The sequence below is a fragment of the Balaenoptera borealis genome (assembly GCF_965194805.1).
Source record: "Balaenoptera borealis genome assembly, chromosome: 12".
In the NCBI taxonomy this organism is placed as follows: Eukaryota; Metazoa; Chordata; class Mammalia; order Artiodactyla; family Balaenopteridae; genus Balaenoptera; species Balaenoptera borealis.
This window is the reverse complement of record NC_138869.1, coordinates 29354359-29372990: the sequence shown is the minus strand read 5'-3', so window position 1 is coordinate 29372990 and position 18632 is coordinate 29354359. Positions and strand designations below refer to the sequence as shown.

Genomic DNA, 18632 nt, shown 5'->3' with positions numbered 1-18632 from the left:
TTGTTGGAAACACTCCCTAGGAAACCTCCTTTATGTGGGCCTGTGCTGGAAAATGCTCAGTGAACATCCTGTAAATTAATAAAGGAATGGAGAATTTGGACTGTAATTGTGAATTTCAAGTATGCTAAACTGTGTACATTACTATCTGTGAATAAAGACTATAAGTTGCTTGAAGCCATGGACCATAGTCTATATAACTCAATTACAATTTTTTTTTTTTTGGCTGTTTAGCATCTTAGTTGCGGCACACGGGATCTTTGTTGTGGCACACGGGATCTTTCGTTGTGGCACATGGGCTTCAGAGTGGGCGGGCTCAGTAGTTGCGGCACGTGGGCTTAGTTGCCCGGTGGCATGTGGGATCTTAGTTCTCCGACCAGGGATCGAACCCAAGTCCCCTGCATTGGAAGGCGGATTCTTAACCACTGGACCACCAGGGAAGTCCCACAATTTTTTTTTTAAAGACTAGTTTTTTTTAGAGCAGTTTCAGGTCCACGACAAAACTGAGAGGAAGGTACAGGGATTTCCCACATACCCCTGCCCCCACATACACAGAGCCTCCCCATCATCAGCACTCCCCACCAGAGTGGGACATCTGTTACAACTGATGAACCTATGTTGCCACACCATTACCAACTACAGTCTATAGTTTACATTAGGGTTCACTCTTGATGTTATATATTCTCTGGGTTTAGACATATGCTTAGTGAATATATATCCACCATTACAGTATCACACAGACGTAAAAATCCTCTGTGCTCCACCTGTTCATCCCTTCCGGTCCCACGATTATTCACTTTTAAAAGTAGATTTGAATCTACAAATTTTTGTCAACTTTATATCCCTAGTACCTATAAGACTTCTACGGCGCACAGTAGGTGTTCAGTATGTACTGATAATTCAAGTGGTTCTTTTAATGCTCCAGCAACGGAGCCAGAGCTTAAAAAAGAAAAAAAAAAAAACTTAAAATGAATAGAACAGTCTAAAAAATGAGCTTGAAACGCGTTTCGTTGATCAAACTTAGCAATCCCAAAAGGATGATTTCTTTATAATCTTCATTTGAATTTGCTCTTGATCGTTAATTCTCTCCCGCTCATAAACTCCGTGGTTTGCCAAATACCAATGCCCTATGAACTCTCCCTTCTACCCTCAGGAAGACAAGCGGAGCACTGGACACATGCTTATCTTGGAATTTCTCACAAATGCTCAAAAGTAGGTCAGAGTTGACCCACTCCTACATTTGGCATGTAAAGTGGGCTACTGAGATTTTCCATGAGAGTGACATAGTATTTGGAGGATTTATTTCTAACCGGAACATGTTACATGGGGATTGTAAAACAGTGCTTTATCTCATCCTGTCAAAGTTTAATCTGGGCAAACTCTCACTTCCCTAAGGAAGTGAGGCAAAAAGTGTGGACCAATTCAACAGAGGCATCTGGAACTTTCATCTACCCTTTGATTCTCAGCTACCTTCTCTTTGCCTTCATCATCATTTCCTCGTGGAAGGGTTATTTTCCATCCTGGATAAGGGAGCCAGGAATCCTGCCCCCTACAAGAAAGCACACCAGCAGCTTGGGCTGGAAAAGCGTACCAGAGTTTCCCTGATATTCATACAATCCCCAGAACCCAGGCAGAGAACGTGGCAGAGTCTGTGGAAAGGTCACAGCACTGCTTTAGGAAAGTTCTCAAAATGCTATCACTTATTTCATTTATTATCACACTGGAAAGTCATCTCACCTTCAGTGTTCTGAATTCATTCATTCATGTCAGGTGACAATTGTAATGTGTTACTATATTGCAGAAAAGCGAAGTGTTTGTTAATAAGTGGAAACAGAAAAAAATGTATGTCTCCGTGGGTGTGTGGGGCATTGCGGCATTAAATAATTTGGGGAACTACTGATTTAAGCAAGTTCCTCTATTGCAGAACTTCTCAGGGCCTTCAGAATGTTAACCTGAACTACAAATCTTCACATAGTGGAGAAGACAGTCAGTAATACTTCTCACACATACTGGTTTGCCGTGGATCAGCCTGCTGAACTAGCATTCCATAAAAATGTTTTGGGAAAAACTGTTGTAGAGTTTGAGCAACCAGTACTAATCTTCTCTCCAGTCTTTCAGTTTTGCACAAAGATACTTGGCAATTATTAGTATAAATCATAAAAACAGCCACTGTCAAGCTGACAGAGAGAAGACAGGCAGTAATGCGTTCTTTGGGCTCAGTTTCTGCATTTGCCTGTTTTTCAGTAAACAACTTTATTCTTCCAACAATCTGTAAATGCCAGTAAAATATGAACTTGAATGCTGACATATAAACACAATCTTCTAGGGACTTCCCTGGGGGTCCAGGGGTTAGGACTCTGTGCTTGCACTGCTGAGGGCCAGGGTTCAATCCCTGGTTGGGGAACTAAGATCCTACAAGCTGTGCAGTGCAATCAATCAATCAAACAATAAGATCTTCTACTTAATTTCAGACATGAGCATGCACCCATCTAGTTATGAGGCTTTGAAAACTAATCCTAAACTTCCCCTTTTTTTCTTTTCATTTCTAAATTCTCCCCCACAAGGTCTGTCACTTCTACCATAGACACGTCTACCAAAAGGCATGGCTAAAATTCCTTCACTTTCTTTTCTTTAATCAGCCAGAGGTGCTATCATCACCCAAGCCTGTTCCCTGAGCTACTGTCCTCCTTTGGTATCAGCAGAGTTTAAGGTGTTTTTTTTTTTTTTTTTTCTTTTTTTACGTTAAGTATAAAAAAAAAACAGGTGGCTTTCTCCAAATGGGGAATTTAGAATAGTACTTTTGATACACCTACTATATGAAATGCAAAGACTTTAAGATCTGACTTTATTTACCTAGTTATTGTGAAATGAGTTTTAATAAAAATCAGAATCAGAAAGTGCAAATACAAGCTCAACACTTATTAGCTAAGTGACTCCAGGCAGGACATTTAACCTCACAGAGGCTCAGCCTCCTTATCTGTGAAATGGGGGCAAGTAGGATCCATTTCATAGGGCTACTAGGAGGATTAAGTGAGACAAGGAATGTGTAGCATTTAACACACATGACAGGTACTCACAAAAAGTAGCTGCTGCTATTATTATTATTATTACCCTTGGTATTTTATTCTCTAACCAAGTTCTGAGTATCATGTAACTCCACGTAAACCATTAATACAAAGTGAAAAGAAATCCAGTTGAGATCTTCTTCATAATTCTAGATAAAAGTATCATGGATCCAAGGCTACCTTTCAATGCATTTGCTTTGTACAATTTGCTTAATTTTTGCTCTCCGTCAGAAAGCTTCCAATGCAGGAGAAACTCTGGAGAACATCCAATTCTCCAGCATCATCACCAACTAAATGGCGGCTTATTTTAGAATCTTACTGAAGTGAAAAATATTAGTTTCTCGAAGAAACAGTTCAAACATGATCTCCACCTCAACTTGGTGCTCCTTGCATAAACTTTAAACAGGGTTCTTCAAAAATCATTTTCTTTATGGTCATGTTCTATTACTTGCAGTTCTTTGTACAAACCCGCCTTTCTTGGGATTATAAGAGCATGCTCAGTGCTGCAGACAGGTGTTCCACAATATCTGCATTGATCCTTTGAGACTCTACCAGCCCCAGTTGGATTCAGTCAGTGGGGAAGTGAAATCTAAGGGAATCCAAGTAGGGTAGGCAACAGACATGGAGCAGAAAACTCCTCAGAGTTATTCCTTTTCACCAAGAAAGAGAAATGGAAAAGCTTTTAATTCTCTACTCACTCACCATTTCTTGCCTCAGATTTCATACTTTTCTTAAATATAGAACTGTTTGCATATCTAGATATCTCTATATAAATTTTCTTCTAGTTCCCTCCATAACTCTACATTAGTGCATTGCAACTTTCATGTACGTAAATGTTCTCATACTGGGTGATAAACACTCTGGGTGGATACAGAGCATTACAGGCACCTTGATGGATGAGGTTACCTCTTTTCTGTTGCCTTTCAAAACAAACTTTTGCGTTTGACGTAACTCCCTCATCATAATACCTATGCAGCGAGTTGTGAGGGTCAAATGAGAACTTTTTTTGGCAAGTGCTATACTCTAGTAGTTGTTTCTAATTCTCAGGAGAAGAAGGAGAAATCTGCAGGTCTATGTCTTAGATAATCAGTTTCAGAGTGATGGAAAATTGGCTAAAGCTTATTTCACTGAAACGCAAGGAAGGGGGTCTAAAGACTAACAACCACACCTGCTTCTCACATGCAGAGACCTCCTACAAAACCCCCACAACTCAGTACTAAAGACCATAAGGAAACACTGGCCTCACCTCAGGTCGCAGTCTGTGCCGCAGGGTTCAGTAATGGGTGCTGGCTGGGGCAGCCGATCACATCTTTGATCAGAAACTGTAAGCTGATCAGATTCCCTGGTACAAACAGGTTTTCTTTTCCGCTCCCCTAAGCAAGGAGGAAAAAAATTATTCAGACAAAGTAGCCTATTCCATAAATTATTTAGACCAGGAACTGGCAAACATTTTCTGTAAAGGGTTAGACAGTCAATATATTTGGTTTTGTGGGCCACATGACCTCTGTCGCAACTACTGAACTCTAGTTATAGGGCAAAAGCAGCCGCTTACAAATGTAAAAAATTGGTGTGGCCATGTTTCAATAAAACTTTATTTATAAATGCAGGAAGTGGGCTGGATTCGGCCCACGGGCTGTAGTTTGACAACTCATACTGTAGACAAAAGGAAACAAGATAAATCACATAATACGACTACTAAATCTATGTCTCTGGAAAATCAGTTTGGCAGAGCTGATTTTGCTTGGCTTCACACATAATGAGGAAACCTAGCATATCCTGAATCCCTTAAACAGCTCAACTTGTCAGCCCAAAGTGACCAGATAGATGCAGAGAAAGATTAGAAAATGCATGCAGATCGAAAGGTTTATAGATGGCATGTATTTGGCTGCTTCCAAAAAAATAAAAAACACCTTGAATCCCCCAAACTCAACCTAAAAGTACATACCTTGGCAGGGTTTGCTGCATGCTTGCCAGGGTCCATGACTGTTCCAGTAAAACTGCTGGGGTTTGTCTTCAATTGGAATATTGAAAGAATAGCGCACATCAGGGTTGTATAACTTTCCCACGGACAACACCTGGGATGTGCAGACAAAATGGAGAGGATGTGTATGGGCCTGGTGATTCTTGGAGTTAGAAAATGGGCATGGGCTCATTGCCAAGTTTTTACCTGAAGCAAAAGTTCTTGTTCAATGCGATCTGTGGAGTTGATTCTTTCCACTACATTGTCGGACCCGCTGTACTCTATCACGGCATTCCCAACCCGGATTTCCCTTTTGGACATTGTGACAACAAAGTCTCCATTTAGCAAGAATTCACCTTTACTGCTTGATAAAGCTAAAGATGAGAAAAGAGAATTCATTGATTTGCTGCCATTTGAAATAATACTTTGACAGGCAGAGAGCCTGAGTGTGAAGAATGTAGACTTTTCAGCCAGACACGCACAGGCTCAAATCCGAACTTTGCCACTTGCCAACTATGTGGCCTTGGGACATCACTTTCCTCCTCTTGGTCTTGATCTCTTTATCTCTTAAGTGGAGATAAAACACCTCCCCTTCATGGTGTCCTTGCAAATTAGAAATATAATACAAGTGTGCTAATTAGCCTGGGGTTTGTGATACAAGCCCCGCAAACACAGGATTACAGATGGAAGCAATGAGCTGTGGTTACCAGAGGAGAAGGGGCGGGGCGGGGGGCAAAAAAGGTAAAGGAGATCAACTGGATGGTGATGGATGGAGACTAAATTTTTCGTGGTGAGCAAGCTGTAGTATATACAGAAACAGAAATATAATGCTGTACATGTGAAACTTATATAATGTTATAAACCAACATTACCCCAATTTAAAAAAAGAAAAAATGTTTTATGATTTAAAAATACATATTAATAAAATGAACACTTACAAAATTCGTTCCCACACAAATAACCCTTTCTACTTCATATGAGAATTAGTTGAACCTACTGAATCTTTGTGAGTTTTCTCTGTTTAGACAGATGATGAAATGTAGAAATCCATAGCCAATACGATGCTCAAATATCACTTCCTTGGTGAGGCCCACTGAGGTAGCCAGCCTCCAATATGGCCCCAACGATCCTTGCCTTTTGATAGTCACACCTTGTGTTGTTCCCTCCCACACTGAGTAGCACTGACGGTGTAATCACTAGGATACTGTGACTTCTGAGGCCAGGTCAAAGGCATTAGGGCTCCACCTTGCTCTTCCTTGAATCTCTGGCTTTGGGAGAGAAGTCAGCTGCCATGTTGTGAGGATACTCAAGCAGCCTCATTGAGAGGCGTCTTACAAAAAGCAGTGAAGCCTACTGCCAAGAGCATCTACGTGAGGCATCTGGTTAGTGGATCTGCTAGCCCCAGTCAAGCTTTCGGATAGGATCAGAGCCCTAACTGAAGTCTTCACAGCCACTTTAGGAGAGACCTCAAGCCTGAAACACCCAGCTATGCTGCTCCCAGATTCCTGACACACAGAAACTGGGATATTGTATATACTTGTTGTTGTAAGCCACTAGATTTTGAGATAATTTTTTACATGGTAAAACCTACCTGGATCACTGTTTTTAAAACTGCAAGCTCCTCCCATTGGCAGCACAGATTTCATACTTCCTATCCCATTTCCCACCTTAATTTTTCTCCATATCTCTTTGTTTATGCTCTCTCTCCCCAAACAGGAATGTAAGCAAGGATTTTTGGACTGTTTTATTCACAGCTATGTCTCAGCTTCTGAAAGAACACATGGTAGATGCTCAAAAATAGTTTTTTGGGGGAAGAATGAATGAATCTACTGTGAATCTTGCAAAAGATGAAACAATCAGTGAAGCTGAACAAGTAATGTTGGAGAACAGCTTGAGTCAAGTGCCAAAACACTGGCCAACTGAGAACATGACAGAGTTAGACCAGTTAGACATTTAAGAAAAGGAAATAAAAATGGACAAAGAAGATGAGATGACAGCTGCTTCAGAAGGAATAATTTACTTATCCAAGTGTCAAGAGAGACTATTGGGAAAGTGGATAAAAACCTCGGGAAGCTTTTTAAAAAATGACTCATTTTCAGATTTTACTGTCAAATTCAAACTTTAAGCAAAGAATGTACCACTCTATCACATGACTTGACTGGAAAACTTGGGGAAAAATATTTATTAATTGCTTATTCTCCATTCTAAAAACATGGGCATGATTAAAATCAAAATACAATTTTGTTGAATATAAGAAAAAATAAAATTTATTTTCATACTCTTTGATTAATTTCTCAAGATAAAAATCCCAATCATATCATGATCAAATCGAATCATATCCCAATCATATCCTCCCCCTAGTATTTACTATAACAGTTTGGTTTTATTTTAAGTATCTTTTTTTTTTTTTTTTCAGTACTACTGCTCTTTGAATAATGAACTCTTCCATGTTTTGAGCTTGACATGTAGCAGGTACTCAAGAAAGCAGAGCTATTAAACATTTGAGTCCTGAACAAAATACTAGAAAGAGGCCAGTTACCTTTTGTAAGTTGTGCACGATTAGCAAATCTTGGCAGGGAGGGATCCCTTGAAATGCACAGGCCATGTATTTAGGTGAATAAAAGGAATGTGGAAATTTAACCCAGGGTTGGCAAACAGGTGTCCTCCCAGACACAAATGTCAATCATTTGGCACTAGCCGTTCAAGAAACTACGCAGAACAGGATTCCCTGACAGCATCATGTCTCATCATCATTAATGACATCTGTCTTGGTTGTGGGATGGGGAAGAGCCAAGTTATCTTAGGTGTCTTCCAGATCCTAACCTGTCCTTCACTGATGCAGGTGATGCACTGTCTTTCACCAGAAGTAGACCAGAAGCAATGCATACATAGAAGAGGTTGAGAGGATTTAGGGGAAGTAGATATCGTACCCTTATGTGGAAATTAATGAAGGCTGCAATGAAGCTCTGAATATTCCCTGTGGCTCAGTAGCAGCAGTGCCCTTGTTTTCGAGGACATGGGAACCGCACAGAGTTCACCCAGCTGGGCACTATACTGATGCAAGGACTACTCTTTGCAGGATCAGGAATTAATTGCATCAAATTTGATCCCTAAACCTGCGCTTCATCTACCAGAATTCCTACCCTTATAAGCCCCATCTTGGCCCTGAGGTAAAAGTAAGATGCCTTCATTTGAAATGGTTGGGAAGAAAAGTGGTGACACAGCAAAAAAAGCTTCTAAAAAGATAATCTTTTAAAACAGGCAATCCAAGATCTTGGCTTCTTCTTCTTGACCCAAAATCCTTTGATTGTCCCTCTACTACCAAAACTCCTTACCGTCACCTTCCTGTATCTTTACAGATCTTGTCTTGACCTATTCTTCCAACCTCACCATTCACTCCCACCAATAAACCTCAACTCCCAGGCATGTTCATACCCAGGTCAGCTACACATTCTTCTATATGGAGGTAGTAAAGTGAAGTGGTTAAGGGTACAGGGTCTGAGGTCAGACTTTAAAGGATTTTAACTCTTTTCCCATTTTCTGTTCATGTGACCTTGGGTAAGTTATTCAACCTCTCTTAATTGCTTAATTCTTAATTAAGAATTTGCTTAATTCATGGATAAGAAAAGCATGACTTAAACATTATTAAAATATTTTCTGAGGCCAGGTGACTTCTAATCATGGAAGTGTGTCTCCAGAGCCTGTTAACCACTAAAGTTTTCTAAGAAGAAGGTCAACAAATATCCATGAAATGAGTGAATGAATTCAGGCGTTCTTTATCTTATGTACAAATTGGAAGCAAATATATTTAGGTACAGATTTTTAAAAATTTAAGTTATTTGTTCTGCTAGACCGCATGAGCCTCTTTAAGTAAAGCCAACATTTAAAAATGCACTTTTCTAAGCCTAAGAAAGATCCCAGCCCATAGTAGGTGCTCAGTCAACGATGTCGAAAGAACAAGTGATTGATGGAAGCTGACATTCATGACAAGGAGAACAGAGAGCTTCCAGACAAATAACTGTTTCCCCGTCAGTGTAAACCTCTGACAACCTCATCTCCCCTGCAGCTCCTGCAGCGTGAGACCCACCAGCCATGCAAGATATAGGAGTTTCAGTGGGTCACTGGTTGGAGACGAGGTTGTTTCTGTGGCACCTCAGGCCTCCTGAGGCTGCCTCCTAACGTGGGTCACTTACATGGCGGTGGCAGGATGTGCTGCCAGAAAAATCACCCAGTTCTTTCAAGTGAAGGCGCATGCTAGCTACTCAGCTGATGTTTCACTAAAAGGGGGGAAATGAGATGTCACAAGGCCAGTTCTGTAAATTAAGCGATAATCCAGTTCTGGCTGTATTCAAAGAGCAATCATCTATCCTATGTTAATTCTGGGGCTCCTTTCCAATGTCTCCAGGCTTCCTCTCATGCTTATGCTGACCTGGGGGCATTTCACCCTTCACTGCATGCTCCTTATCCCATTAGATGGTGAGTAGTAAAGGAGATAGGAGTCATCAGGTGAAATGGAGTTCCTGCTTTATCTTGAACTGAATCGATTCCTGTCTTCCCACTGCCACCATTAATCAAGGGCTAAGTGTCCTGGAGACAAATAAGCACCATGGAAATGGCTCCTTTTTCTCCTAAAGAAACACGAACATGGTGGCACTGGGTGCAACTTGGCTTTAACCCAACAGGAGGGAGGGGTCTATGCTGAAAGGATGACCTTTGACATGGAGACTTTCTGCTTCGGTACCTTGTGAAACAAATAGTTTCCTGAAAACAACAGTCTACTGCCCAACCTCCCACTAATGCGATTAGGGAGCTAATTTCCTGGGTTGGTTTCCCCCCCATTTCACCCATCAGAGCTGGTTGCTACAAAGGCCCTCTCTCCTGGAAACTGCTCCTTCACCAACACATGCGAAAAGAGTATGGCTTGACTGACTTTGAAAAAAAAAATGTGAGGTATACAGATGATGATCGCTTAGCAACCGAACAGCTGGGACTGGCCTCCAGCAGGACTCAACTGGGGGCTTTAAAATCTTCTTAGAGCATTTGCTGTGCCTTCCTTCAAGCCAAGAGTAAACAAATGTTTACACACAGCAGATTTGATGACACCATCATATTCCTCCTAACTTGTTAAGAAACCACTGTAAGGTTCAAAGGCTCTGAGGTCTTGACCTTCACGCTCGGTGAAGTGTGACTCGCCATCTTTGCCTGGACTTTTCATTTGCTTCCAGAGAGATGTTCTTTGGCCAACAGGTAATTTTCCCATAATATTCCATTAAAGAGCCATGACTACCTCAGACTGTCTGCCCCAGATGACAAATCTTCTTTAATTTTGCTTTCATTCTTTACAAGGAGAATAAGAAACCTCTAGTGAGAATTAAAAAGATATCAGAAGGCCCTCCCCAGTTCAGGCACCTGACCTGGTTGATGAAGTTGAATTGAACTGAGGCCACTGCTTGGAAGGAGATTATTTTTCCAAGAAGGAGAAGAACAGTGGAGAATCCTTCTCCTTTTCGATGAGAAGAAAGGAGCAGCTCAACATGGTGTTTGGCTGTCAGGAAATTAACCAATAAAGGAGGCTGCATGCAATGCTGCTGGATTTAATTAGGAAGTAGTAAGGCCACAGCAGTCACGGGCTCTAATTTATAATCCAGTCCACGAAGGAAAATGCTTGACCCATTGTGCACAGTGGTTGAAGGAGAAATGTGGGATCCCCCAAAAATAATTTGGATAGGGTCCTCAAGAACTTTGTTAACTGTTTTAAAAGGTATCACTCATTTGGATATTTAGGGTGAGGAAAAGCTGATGCAACCACTGAGAACTGATTCCAAGTAAGATTTTACAGTCTTTAAAGAAGGAATGATTCTGTATATTTCCATCATAATTCCATCCCCCCATTAAGCACATGGCAGATACTCAGTAAGTGCAGACAGCATGAGCAATAGTTATTATTCAATAATTATTCAATAATTCAGCCATCATGTACTTAGTTCATATCATGTGAAGGCTTCATATCGGGAGCTAAAAATATAAAGACACAGCTTCCGACCCTAAAACACTAGTGGTCACATGGATAAATAAGGAACAAGTCTCAAATGAGTTGATGGTGACTGCATCCTTTTGGCTGCTCAGGTCAAAACCATGGAGTCATCCTTGACCCTTCTCTTTCTCTCATACACCATATTCAACCCATCCACTAATCATGATGGCTCTACCCTCAAAAGATATCCAGAATTTGACTGTGTACTGCCAATTCCACTGCTCCCACTTGGGGACAAGCCGCCAGCACATCTCTCTTTGACTACTGCAGTAACTTTCTAACCCATCTTTCTGTTTCTACCCTGTACCCTACCCACCGACCCCATCTATTCTCAACATAACAACCAGGGTACTCTTTTAAAAATATAAATATGATTATATCATGTTTTTCCTTGGTTCAAAACCTCTAGTAGCTACCCTCATCTTTCAAAGTTCAAGTCCTTTCAATGATTATATAGTCCTACATGATCTAGTCCTGATACCTGTTTAATCTCATCTGGGACTCTCCTCTGTGCTTACAAAGCTCCAGCCACACTGGCCTCCCTCTATCCTTGGAACAAACTAGACATATTCCTCTTTTAAGGATTTCACATTGGTTGTTCCCTCTGCCTGGAATGCTCTTCCCCTAGATAGCCACTGTCTCTCGCTACAATTCAAGCATTTCAACTCCACTGTTCCCGCCCACCCTCAGTATCCCAATTTCCTTTATGCTGCTCTGTTTTCTAATTTTACTTATTACCTTCTATTACCTGTTTATTGTCTATCTCCTTCCACTAAGAAGTTCTAAGAAGACAGAAATTTTTATTTATTTTTTACTGTTTTTGTTCTGTTCTGTTCATTGTGCCTAGAACAGGGCCTGGCACATATTAAATAAGTGGCTGGCTGAATGGATGATGAGACATTGCAGAAAATGCTACAACAGAGGCATGTGTAAATGTTGTATTTAATTAGCACGCTTGGCTAAAGGATCATTGCTTATCTATAAATGATTTCATGCAGACATTCCGAGATATAGATACGGGTTCTAATTCAATCCAACAAATTCTCATTTCTAACTCAATATGCCCAGATGTTTGGACTAAGCCTCTGCAGAGGCTGTATTCAGATGCATGGAGTCCCTGCCTGGACATGATGAGAAAGTCCATTCATTTCTTTTAAACACTGACTGCCCAGCAAGACTGCCCTGATTTCTTCCAGATCTGAGCGCAAGTCGTGCTGCTTTTCAGAGCTAAGAAGAGTCTGGTTGTGCAAGGTGACTAGCTGAATCCCTTTCTGTCATTACCCCAGTCCCCGTGTCCTTTTTTTTAATGAAAAATAATTGGCTGAATTTCCTAATCACTTATGGAAGTTTACAGAATGATAATCTGAAGTGGGACTGGGCTGAGCAAACAGCTGAAAATGAACACAGGGTTGTTGGTGAGCTGTGGTTTGAAAACAGGAATAGATATGAATTAATCATGCGCCTGGTCATGGTGAGAGAAAGATGAAGAAAGCATGAAGTAACAAGATGGGCCATGTTAGCAACGACATAAAAAACATATTGCCAATATAGAACCTTTTGGAATGACCGAGAATAATGAAATGTTGAATAAGTCCACCTGTGGTCTGCTATTGGTTAAGTCAACTAACACCTCTACTAAAACACTGGCATGTCAGTTACCCAAAGGACAGATTTTTTTTTTTTTTTAAAGACTCAAAAAGAGCAATGATTTTATGCTAAACTTACAAGGCAAATACTTTCAAAACTTGATTTGGGGATATATGGGGATATATGTATATGTATAGCTGATTCACTCTGTTATACAGCAGAAACTAACACACCATTGTAAAGCAATTATACTCCAATAAAGATGTTAAAAAAAAAAAAAAGAAAAAAAAATTCGATTTGGGGCCTATTTTCTAAGATCCAGAGTCAATTCCTTGATATTGACTACTATAATTACACAACTCTTATATCAATAGGCTGAGGGTGTAATGTGCAAGGGTAATAAGTTTCAAGATCAACTTCTTTCTTTTATGAAAATACATGACATATGAAAGCTGTCCACCTGCTATAGGGGAAAGGCAGTAGCCTCTGCCAACGGCTCCAGAGAACCAGAATTCCCACAAACGGCAGGGGGCACCCATCTCACCTAAGTAGTTGTCATCCTCTGATTTCCCTGAGAAACTGTGCTGCCGCACATCGATGTTGGTAGCACCAGCTGGAATTCGGACCACAATATTGTAACCTGAAAAGAATTGAGCAGAAATTGAGCGTTCCACAGATTGGTTCATTTCCTCTAAGCATGGTGTAAAAGGTGGCAACAAAGGAGTACAATATAATTCTCACTATGAGATGCCTTATAGCCAGATGGGTAATGTACCTTATCAAGACTGATTTTACACTTGACATGAATACTTTTACATATTACACGTGGTTAACAATGTTTACACTTTGACTATTTTCCTTCTCATGGTTCTTAGGAACAAATTCTTACCATAATGTACTGTATTAAATGTTCCTGCCACTGTTTTGCACGAAGAATTATCGCCACCACAAACCCCACATTTATCTCTCCGGGCTTTTGAGTTTAAAACATGATCGCATCCAGCTTGCTTTTAAAAAGAAAACAGTTGAAATACATGGTAAGTATTAGAGAGATTATAAAATGATAAGTAATGTGTTTCTTTGAATGAGGTGCATTCAAAATGACAAGAACTTTTAAGTCTCTTTAAACTTTCAAGGGTTGGGAACTCAAATTGTCTTTAGCCTTGCTGTGGGAAAATGTGGTCCTTGGACCAGCAGCCATGGGCATCCCCAGTGATGTTGAGGATGCAGAATCTCAGGCCCCACCCAGATGTACTGAGTCAGAGTAGATTTTCCGGCATGCTAATAAGACCCTTAAGTGCTTCGTCTACAGATTAAAGTTAGAGAAGCACTAGTCTACAAGTAAGTGAAGTAAATGAGAAAAATAGCTCAGGCATGAAAAAAAAAAAAGAGAGGTTGAGGACTGTATCCCATTAAAGAGCTCACAACCCATCTTAAGGGAGCAGCCGCTGTCCACTGCAGGTTACTGCTGCCATGCAAAAATAGGAGCCCAGTGTTCACGTATCCCAATTTTTCAAAAGGGACTGGAAAATTTGATTTTATGTGAAATCCCCTATGTTTAAATACAGGCTATGAATGGAGGACAAAGCATGACTGCAGGCTGCCAGGTTGAGGCCTCAGGCTCTAAGCGGCCTCTTTAATTTCTTCACGTCTTAATGCAATGCAGCAGTGTAGACTGGGGTCTGAAAAGGACACCGGAAATCACCAGAAGACCAGGAGGACAGAGTTCACATCCTCAACTATTTTGTTCCTTTGAATGAACTAGTCTTTGAGGAGAAACTCAGTGTTTTGCTCTAGCGCATGGACTAAAAAGGAAGTCCGCACTGTAGCTGTGGGTCAGGAGGCGGGTGAAGCTCATAGGGGCTCTTCGATCAAATCCTATCAATGAGGAGCTCCAATGTGCCCTGGACTCCACGCAGCGACATCACCTCAGAGCCTGGCTGCGAGGGATGAGTTCTGACTGGTGAGAGCAGGGAAATGGCGCCAAGCCCTCAAGAAATCAGCGCTCTGATTCTTTCCCGTCTGCCAGAAGGGTCTCGATTTCCCTCCCAAGAATAATTTGCCTGTATGTCTTTGGTAGAAGTTATCCTGCTTCAAATCAGAAATCTGAGTGAGGCCGGCTCTTCCTCATAACATCTTTTTGGAGCACAGCTATTCAATCTACAAAACTCACTGTCAGGAAGCTTTTGGGTTTAACCTTATGCACTGTGGTTATCGTAAAGAAGTGTGTATGTGTGTCAATTATAATAAATCTTCACAGGGAGCTTTTTTTCAGACTCCCACAGAGAGTGTCAGAAAAATCTAGGGCAGTGGTTCTCAAACTTTGGCATGCATCAGAATCAGGTGGTGCTGGGAGGGATAAATTAGGAGTTTGGGACTAACAGATACACACTGCTATATGGAAAAGAGATAACCAGCAAGGACCTACTGTATAGCACAGGGAACTATACTTGATATTTTGTAATAACCTATAAGGGAAAATAATCTGAAAAAGAACACACACACACACACATATGTAACTGCATCACTTTGCTGTATACCTGGAACTAACACAACATTGTAAATCAACTATACTTCAATAAAAAAATAAATCAAATCAAATAAAACATAAAGAAAAAAAAAAGAATTAGGTGGTGCTGATGTTGGTCCGGGGGGCCCCACTTTGAGAACCACTGCCCTGGCGATAATGCACAGATACTAGCAGCTGCTATTCTATCAAGGAAGCCACACATCACAGCTTGGCAGCAAGACAACACAGTGAAGAAATCGCCATCTGGGACTCACCCGGCAAAGGCCTTGGACACAGATGTCGTTGGTGTCCTGGCCACACGGAGTTCCATCTACCACTCTGTCACGGAGCTGATAGTAGGCCGTGTTCCCCGCCACCCTGCAGAACAGCTTGCAGCGGTCCTTCATCAGAACTAGACAGGAAAAACACCATGCAACGTGACTTTTGTGCCTGGACCCCGTGCCAGCCTGCCAGCCACGAGCACGTCCCCAGATGCACTTACTTCCACTGTACTTCGGGACCCAGCGCACGTTCGGAAGCAGACCATTGATGTTGAAATGCTTTCCATCAAAGTGAGCACATTGTTCGTCTCGGAAGTCTCGCCTCTGCTTGGGACATGGCTCCGTGTTGCAGGACTTAAATTTCATCCTGCGCCCTACACAGTACTTCCCACCATTTTTTGGCCTAAGAAAAGGCAAAGAACACACATGCTGTATTATAATGTATTTCTCCCCATGACCCGATAATGTAAAGAACACACACACTGTATTATAATATATTTCTCTAATGTATTATAATGTCATGTATTACAATGTGGCTTCCTGTCTTTGAGGGAAGCAAATGTGAAGTGGTCAGTGACAGTGGCCAGGGCAAGGGCTCTGGAATCTGGGTTTGCACTCTGCCTTCAATATCATTAAGTGTATAATCTTGGGCCAGTCACTGAAAGTCCTTGAGCCTCAGCCCTTCCACTTGTAGAATGGGAAGGCACCACCTGGTAAGGCTGTTTTGAGGATAAAATGGGAGAGCATCTAACTTAAAGTTTGAAACATAAAACCTGGCGTCTATGAGGCCATTCTGTGTCCTCCTTCCCCTGAACATCCACAGTCCTTCAGTTTTAAAAACACAGAAGGTCAAAGGTACAAATGAGTACTTGGAATGCTCCTGTCTACCTTCCGTATCATGGTATTTTCATGGGCAACCATCCTAAAACTTGCACCATTCCATTTCCATTCATTTCTGTCCCTCTTCTCTCTTCCTCTCTCTCCCTGCATGACCATTGTTTTTGCTTTGTTTTACAAATAAGATGGAATAAGGTGTGCTCATGTTTTGACTAACTTAACAGGAGAACCAGGAGAGAGTGTACTGGTTTCATTAACTGTTGTGTGACAACAGTATGGAGGACGCCTTGCAAAGCATCACAATGCAAATTTAATCTCAGCATGCAACCCCGTTCATGGATTTTCCAGATGTGACCCAGAGAGTATATTAAACAACCCATCTCCCAGCAGTCAACAGCTTGCCAAGTGCATCACAGAAACGGGAAGATCACAGAATCAGAGGAAATTGGACTCACTCACAGCCCAGGGCTGGAGCAGCTCGGATACCAGAGCTACTCGCATACCACAGGTACCACAGTTGAGGGCACCTCTCAAACTGAAAGATGTCTACCTTTTCTCTTTAGAATGAATCTTTCAGAGTAATTTGGACCATAAGAAGTGTTTTCGTTTTATTTTTGGTTTTGTTTTGTTTTTTTGCTTTGTTTTGTTAAAACAGGGCTTGGGGAAGGGAAACATATCCATGACTATAAAATACAGAATGAGGGGCAGTCTAGCTGAGCCCGTGAGGCTCTAGAGTTGGATCTGGCTTCTTATCTTGGCCCTACCCTCACTGTGTGACCTTAGACAGAGTTCCTAGCCTCCCAGAGCTTCAGTTTTCCTCTTCTCTAAAATGAGTGCACACAGCAAATGCCTAAAAGTGTTAGTGACTATGATGTTACATGTCAGCACAACCCAACCTAATCCCATCCGATTCAGCAGTTTGTTTGTTTTGAGTACCAAATCTGAGCTATGACGTGTGCACCGTGAGGCAGGTCTCAGTGGTACTGCAGAGTGCCTGAGTCTCAGGAAGGGCTGCCTGGCCATGATGCTGTCATAAACATGTTCCGTCCACCAAAGATTTGTGGAGGGAGGTAAGAGCATGGGCTTTGCAGTTACAAGCTGGGCAACTTTGTGTGAGTTACCTGGTCTCTGTGAGCTTCATTCTGCACATGTAAACAGAGATGATACTGTGCACCTGAAAGGCTTGTTATAAACGAGGAGCTCAGCAAGGAGTCTCATAAGTATTCATTGTTATTATGAAGAAGACTGCATCAAGGGATGCAAAACGGCACAAAACCCAACAGTATCTATGTCTGATCGTTTCCCCATTAAGCCCGTATGATTTATATCTGCCTTGTGTGCTTGACTCGCCCATATTCACTCACATCTTGCCCAAGGGGAGGGTAGCTGAGGTACTTTTGTACCAAGGGATGGAAGGTTCAGAAAAGTTAAGGACTTTGCCCAAGGTAACACAGCCAATAAAAGAACAGAGACAGGACTGGAATTCAAGCTTCCCAGGTTCTCCCACTGTGCTCTTCCTGCTTCATTCTCCAGGAACTATGGTCCAGAGTCCTGTCTTTTTCTTTTCTGGTGCCATTTAGAGATACAGCCTTGGTTTTCTGGATACCAAGTTCTTCTCTCAGTACCAAAGCACCCCAGTCTCATGCATAAAATATCACTGATGACACATGAATAATAGATCAGGCTCATACCGCCGTAAAACCTGTTTTCCCTTCTACAAGGAAGACCCCTTCAATTTTTTCTCAAATTGAAACGATCTCTGTGGAATCTTTTTAAATGTCCCAACAAACTATAGTGGATCCATCAGATCATTTACCTGTTGCCTGGAAGTAACTCATATTTCTTTCCCTTTGAAAACAAATTTTTTTCAGTGATTTTTTTTCTTTGGGTTCTCTTATATAAGAAGTCTTTTCTGACTCTTGAAATTGATCAAGAGCAGCAGTTCCTTGGGCAGCAAAGAGTTAACATTTGCAGGTGGCTTCCTGATTCACATGGTAACAGAATCCACCTTTGCTTGCTTTGACCACTATCAAATGGCAAAGAGCATTTTGTGACTTATTTCTATAAATGACATTTTAAAAAATAAAGAACACACAGAAAACACTCCATGTAAAAGGCAATATTGCCGAAGGTTATAGATACAGATTCTGGAAACAGGATTTGAATCCCAGCCCTGCTTCTTAACCATGGTGCAATCGTAGGTAAATCGCTCAGTGTTGCTAAGCCTCAGTTTCCCTACCCGTAAAAGAAAGATGATGCTAATATCTACTTCAAGGGCTGAGTGAGGATTAATGGGTTAATAGATTCAAAGCACTTGAACAAGGCCAGCCATACAGTAAATGTTTAGCTATTACAAGGGTCT

The 18632-nt window shown here is 41.4% G+C and overlaps 1 protein-coding gene across 6 annotated transcripts in view; it reads right to left on the bottom strand.

Moving 5' to 3' along the window:
• The window catches only part of ADAMTS9 (ADAM metallopeptidase with thrombospondin type 1 motif 9), a 181863-nt gene that overhangs the window by 109028 nt on the left and 54203 nt on the right, over positions 1–18632 (bottom strand). For all 6 annotated transcript variants that reach the window (XR_014232106.1, XR_014232107.1, XM_082344613.1 and 3 more), the window contains 7 exons: positions 15655–15836; positions 15428–15564; positions 13533–13650; positions 13188–13283; positions 5230–5396; positions 5008–5137; positions 4309–4435 (listed from right to left, as the gene is read on the bottom strand). Coding sequence is in view for 4 of the 6 variants with exons in the window: in XM_082344613.1 (XP_082200739.1) it covers positions 4309–4435; positions 5008–5137; positions 5230–5396; positions 13188–13283; positions 13533–13650; positions 15428–15564; positions 15655–15836 (957 nt within the window). In the remaining 2 variants the exon portion in view is untranslated. The remainder of the gene's footprint in view (positions 1–4308; positions 4436–5007; positions 5138–5229; positions 5397–13187; positions 13284–13532; positions 13651–15427; positions 15565–15654; positions 15837–18632) is intronic.